The 7528-nt window shown below is 47.3% G+C and overlaps 1 protein-coding gene across 12 annotated transcripts in view; it reads left to right on the forward strand.

Moving 5' to 3' along the window:
- Nucleotides 1-7528, forward strand: part of Ppfibp1 (PPFIA binding protein 1) — a 145845-nt gene that overhangs the window by 133852 nt on the left and 4465 nt on the right. For all 12 annotated transcript variants that reach the window (XM_013352792.2, XM_013352793.2, XM_013352794.2 and 9 more), the window contains 6 exons: nucleotides 203-331; nucleotides 1914-2064; nucleotides 2758-2869; nucleotides 2979-3067; nucleotides 5840-5962; nucleotides 6449-6574. In XM_013352792.2, coding sequence (XP_013208246.1) covers nucleotides 203-331; nucleotides 1914-2064; nucleotides 2758-2869; nucleotides 2979-3067; nucleotides 5840-5962; nucleotides 6449-6574 — 730 coding nt within the window. The remainder of the gene's footprint in view (nucleotides 1-202; nucleotides 332-1913; nucleotides 2065-2757; nucleotides 2870-2978; nucleotides 3068-5839; nucleotides 5963-6448; nucleotides 6575-7528) is intronic.

Here is a 7528-nt window from a genome sequence, read left to right on the forward strand (position 1 = left end):
TGTTCATGTGTCTCCAGACTCAGGAGAAACATAACCATGTTCATGTGTCTTCAGACTCAGGTGTAGCATAACCATGTTCATGTGTCTTCAGACTCGGGTGTAGCATAACCATGTTCATGTGTCTCCAGACTTAGGAGAAACATAACCATGTTCATGTGTCTCCAGACTCAGGTGTAGCATAACCATGTTCATGTGTCTTCAGACTCAGGAGAAGCCAGTCAACTACATTCAACCCAGATGACATGTCCGAGCCTGAATTCAAAAGAGGAGGGACGAGGGCAACTGCAGGCCCCAGGCTCGGCTGGTCTCGAGACTTAGGGCAGTCCAACAGGTAAGAACAGCTGTGGGTCACAAGGGCCGGAGACCCGGCTTACTGCTGTGTTGGGAGGGGTGGTCCTGTTTGCCCGTAGTGGGGAGGGTGTCAGGAACATGTGTGATTCAGTGGTGCTTGGGGCATCTCCCGAAGCAGTCTTGTGAAGATGGGGCAGCCTAGTGCTTGGAAGATGGGTCTAAGGGCTGGGCTTGTGGCTCAGTAACAGAGACCTTGTTGGCATGCATGGGGACCTGGGTGGGAGTGGGGGGAGATAAATATTGTGTTTTTGAGTCCAGCCTCTTGGATTTACTCTGTGGCCTCATTGGCCACCAGCCAAGTGAGCTTGAGCTGTGGCCTCCACACTCAGCTTCACAGTAAGACTTAGCACCTACCCCAAAAGGTGAGAATTGAGTTGGTAGGGGCCAAGTCTCTGTCAGATACCAACTGATCAATAAACATTAGCCGTCGCTGCAGTCTTTGAAAGTATTTAAAGAAACATTCTATTGCAGTTCCTGGGTTTATCAAGACCATAGGTTGTTTCCCCGAATGAGTAAATGCCTCCTTACACTAGCTGGGGAAAGACTATACAATGTTTCTCTCCAAGAGCCCTCCCTGCTTCCTCAAAAGCTAGAACCAGTTTGGAGCCAACTTCACTGAGCTTCTGAACATAAAAGGGTGGGGTTGGTAAACATGAAGGTCTTGATGCTGAGCCCTTTGAAAGGGATAATTAGCCAGAGACAGATGCTCCCACACAGGTGGGGCCCTGGACACAGATAACAGGTGCTCTTATTTTCCATATGTTCCCCTCAAGCACAATGAAGAACTTCCTTGTGCTATTGAAAAGACATTTTGTCATGCGCATTCTGGGATGTGTGCACACTCCACACACACACACACGCACACACACACACACACACACACACACACACACACACACACACTCCACTCACTGTAAATAGCTTTTTCTTAAATTTAGCCATGCACCCTCGTATTTTTTTTCAAGACTGTAAGTAAAGAAAATACAAACTTTGCTGGAGAGCCCCTTCCTGTACTTAGCAGGAGGATATTATCTTCTCAGTGATCTCTGCCAGAGAGAAACCATAATTCTGCCAAAGTGAATTCATATGAGACTCAAATTTCCTTCTGCCAAGTAGAGTGTTTGTATTTGAGAGTGTGCTCTTTGGAGAGCACAGCATCGTCTGCATCTGACTCTTACATGGCTCTTGTTGGTGTCTTTCTAAAGCGTGAGTTTTTGGTAGCTCTCGCTAATCCTTCTGCAGTTTCTTTTTTTTTTTTTTTTGGGTTTTTCGAGACAGGGTTTCTCTGTGGCTTTGGAGCCTGTCCTGGAACTAGCTCTGTAGACCAGGCTGGTCTGGAACTCACAGAGATCCGCCTGCCTCTGCCTCCCGAGTGCTGGGATTAAAGGCGTGCGCCACCATCGCCCGGCATGCAGTTTCTTTTGAATTGAACACCGTGATTAGGCTTTTCCTGGTGAGATGTATGTCGCCAGGGAACTTCCATACCGCTTGCACGCACGAATGCTCACTGTGGACTGTTCAGCTGCAGGACTGGCTTAGGGTTGTTGCTGATTTCCCCACAGTGACCTGGATATGCCATTTGCCAAATGGACCAAGGAACAAGTGTGCAGTTGGCTCGCGGAGCAAGGCTTGGGGTCCTACCTGAGTTCTGGCAAGCACTGGATTATATCTGGCCAGACACTTCTGCAGGCTTCTCAGCAAGACCTAGAGAAGGTAGCTACTCCCGTTTGGTTTGTGCGTGTATAGCTGGGAATGTACTCAGCGGTACAGCACTTGTCTGGCCTGTGGGAGGCCCAGCTTTCACTCCCAGCAACACCTACCCCCCTGCCAGAGTATGAATTATGAGTTATTCTAATAATGTGGTATAGAGTATGAATTGGTTATTCTAAAACAAAGCAGTGTGCATAGAACCTGTATTACCACTTCTGAAAAGGCATTAGCTTCTATAATTACGTAGCTATAACATAATGAATAGACCTTAATAATGACGAGAACTTACATGTCTCAGTCATTTGGAAACTGACATTGACTAATCTTTCAGTGTAATCTATGCGATTCTATTTTACTTCACAAAAGAATATTCTATATTTTATGTTGTGATTACTGGACCTTTGTCCACAATATAGGAGTGAAGTCCCCATTACACATTCAACAGTTTCTTACTCACAAGTGAAATGAATCTCTAGGCAACATCTGACGTTCTGCTCAGCCCTCCTTGGTAAACTTGGGCCTCTTCTTCAGCAATGTTGCTTTGGCCTGAGGTCATATTATAATTTAATGTAGAATGGGTTTATTAGGAGTATTTTAACGTAATAGAGAGCTGGTCTTTAAGGGCAGCTTCATGGTCGAGGATTCTGCATGGATGGCTGGACGGGTGGAATTCTGAGGTTCTGTTTATTGCTTTAGGAGCTTGGCATCAAGCATTCATTGCATCGCAAGAAGCTCCAGCTGGCGCTGCAGGCCCTGGGGTCCGAAGAAGAGACCAACTATGGGAAGCTGGACTTCAACTGGGTCACTAGTAAGAGGCCTTTGTGGGTGACAGAGAATCAGTATTGTCCACATTTCCCCCTTGATCCCGGGAATAGGCCTTCTGTAGCCCGGTGCTGACTCTGGCTTTCCTCCTGTAGGATGGCTGGATGACATTGGCCTCCCTCAGTATAAGACCCAGTTCGATGAAGGGCGGGTGGATGGTCGGATGCTACATTACATGACGGTGGTAAGTGGCTCTCTGTGGGGTGTTTCCTGAGAAGTTGATGTTGCAGGATCTGGCGGTTGGCCCAGCTTTGGGATAATTTGAAACCCAGTTTAAGCCAAGCAAAACTAAACTTAGTCTAAGCTTATCTGCAGTATTGATACAGTCAACATGGTAAATTCTGAAGTGTGCATTGTGCGTGTTTGCATTCTGTGGTATGTGAGTTAGATCTCATAGAGAGGACTGCAGCCCTGGGTGTTTCTGTGCTACCCTTTGCCCTGGCATCCACAAGGGCTGGCCTCCTCCCTCACCTTCCTTTGCACAGATCCGTCCCATCAGGGCAGCAGTTATGGGGTAAAGAGAGGAAGGGAGGCTGGACCGGCTCTGCTTCCTTCTCTCTTGGGGATTTCTAGTCTTCCGGCCAATGAATAGAAAGACCATTCCCTTCTTACATCAGCGGGGGATGGATTCCAGAACCTTGTTCTAGATTCCATTACATGAGATACTTTTATTTGTAAACTAGGCAGCCCCGTAAGTGTTACCTGTGTGAAATAAGTGGAAATTAACCTGCTAATTCCCTGTAACCTTGCATGAATGACCTAATGCATTTGCCCTTCTTTATAGCCACTGTCTTTTTTTAAGCGCACGTTCCTGGATGCGCGATTCTCAGTAACCCTCAGCGTCATTATCATCTGCATCCTTAAGATGAGGAAACAAGGAGTTGAGAGTTAGGTGATGTTGATCAGGTTTCTATGGTTACTAAGTGATAGGGTATCATAGAGACTTTAAACCCAGAATGGTTTAAGGGTCCTTCTCTTAATAGCTCACTGTTCCACCTGGGACAGTCTAGTGACATTTGACCGCCCTCTGTCCACGCCCATGGGATGTGATGGGTCAGATGGCCCACAGGAATGTGAGCAACTTCAGACTCAAAAATCACAGGGAGCGCATGCAAGATCTTCATGCCTGAAAGACATTGACTGACCCTGGAAGGTGTGACCTGTGAGTGCCAAGTCAAAAGTCCCCGCTAGAATGTGGTTCCCGGGCTCAGCTCCAGGAACAGAACAAGGATCTGAGTGGGAAACTGGCAAGAACCAGGAAGTAAAAAGCCAATCTGGGAGCCGATGAGATGACTAGGCAGGTGTAAGTGCTTGCTAAGTGAGCCTGAGAACCTGTGACCCATGAGAAGGTGGAAGGCAGGGGCTGATGCTGCAGAGTGTCCTCTGACCTCCATGCGTGTGCTGGCGTCCCTGCATAGATGCCATACACACACACTAATGATATTAACAGATAAGGTCTAAAATTAGCAAGATCTGAATAAAGCCTGTGCTTTATTTTATTATCTGTATTAGTTTCTTAATTTTGACATGTGCCATAGTCTCATAAGGTGTGAATATTAGGAGGAGCTATAAAATGCACTGAGAACGCTATACTACCTGGAAACCCTTGTTTTAGTCTAAAAGTATTTTAAAATATTTTTATTTATTTGTTTGTCTGAATGGGATCTCACTGTGGAGCTCTGACTGGAACTCACAGAGATCCGTCAGCCTCTGCCTTCTGAGTCCTGGGATTGCAGGTGTGCACCACGATGCCCAAGCTTAAAAAGGGTTTTAAATGAAAGCAATGCTGGTAGAAACCCTTCAAATATATTTCCAGAAGTATAATTTAGATATTTCTTAACCTGATAGACTTCAATGAAAGGAAAGTAGCCTACACCGAAATGTTCGGAAATGAGGTCTCAGTTTCAGAGTAAACATGTTAAAAAGCCTTTTGTCATTTATCCTAAAACACTGATTTTAATGAAGTAATCTTACAAAACTTTAGGAAATAATTTTTGCCCAGTAGCCTCAAGGCTAAACCACTAACTCTTTAGTTTTGCTCTTAGAAACATTTTTATAAGTTCCTTTCTTGGACTTTTTTTCCACAAGTAACACACTATCAGTAAGGTGTGCTGTGTGCCTACATGGACGGCCCTCTGCTTATTCTCTGGGTGTGTTTAGAAGGTTTATCTCGGCACTGCCCTGAAATCACCCTCTGCTGAAATAATTTGTTTAGGTGTGTTGGGCATGTTTGAAATTGCCCCTCATGGCCGGAGACTGCCCAGAGTGTTTCCTTGAAGAAGCTGATTGGTGATATGTTGAAACTTACAAGTCTTCATGTCTTTTCTCTTTCACTATTATCCAGACCCTTGCACTGGGGGGGGTGGGGGGGGACATAGTTTTTCCAATATTGGTCACCATGTCTGCTAGGCGGAGCAAATAACCCAGGCTGGGAACTTGGCAGGCCAGGAAGCTTGATCATAAGGGAACAGTCTGACCCACCTGTCGAGGGCAGTGTGGCTGCCCATCTTCAGGTGCCTGAGTGTCTACACTGCCTGCAGATCAATGTCAGGGACTAAGGAGGAAACAGGAATTCCTCGAGGCCCAGCACCACAGCAGCTCAGTCTCGGCAGCTCCTGAGGCAGAGGCAGGAGGATCTTGAGTTGAGGCCAGCCTGGATGCAAAGAGACCATCTCCCTGCCCCTAAAAAACAGGCTGTCTTTTAGAGTGATCAGTGAGTCCTTTCCAGAGCCCTGTGTGCTATATCCTCTCAGAGCATCTGGAAGAGTGAGAGAGGGGTGCAGATTTGGGGGAACAATAGGAATTTGAGGTTCTAGAGAGGGATTTGTTGAGACCAGGACAGGAGTTCTGTTACTGAATGAAACCTGAAATCCCAAGCAGAGTTCTGGGATTCCCCGGGGGCCCCCTGCCCCCAGTTGTGGGCCGGCACAGTGAGCTCCTTGTTTCTCCCCTGCAGGATGACCTGCTGTCCCTGAAGGTCGTGAGCGTGCTGCATCACCTCAGTATCAAAAGGGCCATCCAAGTCCTGAGGATCAATAACTTTGAGCCAAACTGCCTGCGGAGGCGGCCGTCCGACGAGGTAGCATTTCAGACAAGATGTTTGCACACGTGAGCTTGACGGTCCCCATGTGAAAACTCAGAGCCTTTTTCTCCTGGAACCTGCGGAGAAAGCTGGTTACCGCCTTGTGGGCTTTGCTTTCCTCTGTCCCTCCCTTTTATTTCTGTAAAGGTTCCACTGTGTCACTGAAGCCAAAGGTCACTTTTCTGCCTCCTCCTGTTCGTGGGCTATGCTTTTTACTGCCACCTCAATCCACAGAGTAAAAAGTCACTGTAAATATTTCCTTCACCCTTTCTTATTTCTACATAAAAAAGCTTGAACCCGTGGTATAAGTTCTTTCAGAAAGCAGTCAAAATAGCAAACACTTGTTTTCCCTTCTCTTTGAGTAGCTCACGGGAGACCAGATAGTATGCTTTCTAGGCCAGACCTGTTAGATTACACGTCTGGGTTTGGTGTCGCAGGTTCTGCCATCAGCACTGGAGGTGTAACGTGTGTTTGTTTCCACAGAATGCCATCACCCCATCTGAGGTCCAGCAGTGGACCAATCACCGTGTGATGGAGTGGCTACGCTCTGTGGACTTGGCAGAATACGCCCCCAATCTCAGAGGCAGCGGAGTCCATGGAGGCCTCATGGTAAAGCCCTTTCAGTCTGAAATTGACTGCTTGCTTGGTTCTCCTTAGTCCCAAGGGTGAGCAGTCTTGATCCAAGATCTGCGTTGCTTTAAAACCTGTGACTTCTGTGTTTCCACCTCACAAGTGGAAAGTTCTACATGGTAGAATAGCTCTTGGGAGCTAGAAGGATTGCATCAGGTTACCAGGAGGCTGTCTGTATTCGAAGCACAAGTGAATCTGTGTTGCAACTTGATCCTACCCCCAAGAGAAATGACTTCGTGCTGATGCCCCCAAATCTAAGCCCTGGTTCCAAGCACTGTAGACGAGACACTCATTGTGCACCGGGTTGTTTTTAGTGATGTGGAGGTACTTCATCCCCACCCTCTTGTGTTTGCGCTGGATTTCTCTCGCACAGCATCTCCAGTGTCTTTCTCTGAGTTAGGGCTAAGCCTTTTTCTTCTCACCGTCAGTGTTGACTGACATCCGGCAGCCATCTCTCATTGATCGTGGTTTTAAACGCCCGTATAGATGCAGGCTGCATTTCTGTGCGTCCGTTTTCCATGAGCGGTTGCTTTCAGAGCCAGCGTTCCAAACAGAAGGACGTGCTGCTTCTGCATCCCCTGAAGCCTGGGTTACACAGCCAGTTCACCCTCTAACTCAGGCACGGTGATGAGTCCGGGCTGGAGAGGCAGCTCAGAGCAGTGGCTGCTCTCGCAGAGGACCCGAGTTTAGTCGCCAGCACCCACATGGTGGCCGGTGACCACGTGTAACCCCTGTTCCGGGGGTCTGGACCTTCTTCTTGCCTCAGTGGGCACTGTACACATGTGGTATACATACATACATACATACATGTAGGCAAACACTTTTACACATTAAAAAAATAAATCTAAAAAGGAAAGCAATCAAAGTCTGTGCCCTCTGCTGTTGATAGGCTGTTGGGGATGACCCAGAGGAAAGGTCTGCAAACTGTGAAGT

The sequence above is a fragment of the Microtus ochrogaster genome (assembly GCF_000317375.1).
Source record: "Microtus ochrogaster isolate Prairie Vole_2 chromosome 14 unlocalized genomic scaffold, MicOch1.0 chr14_random_2, whole genome shotgun sequence".
NCBI lineage: Eukaryota > Metazoa > Chordata > Mammalia > Rodentia > Cricetidae > Microtus > Microtus ochrogaster.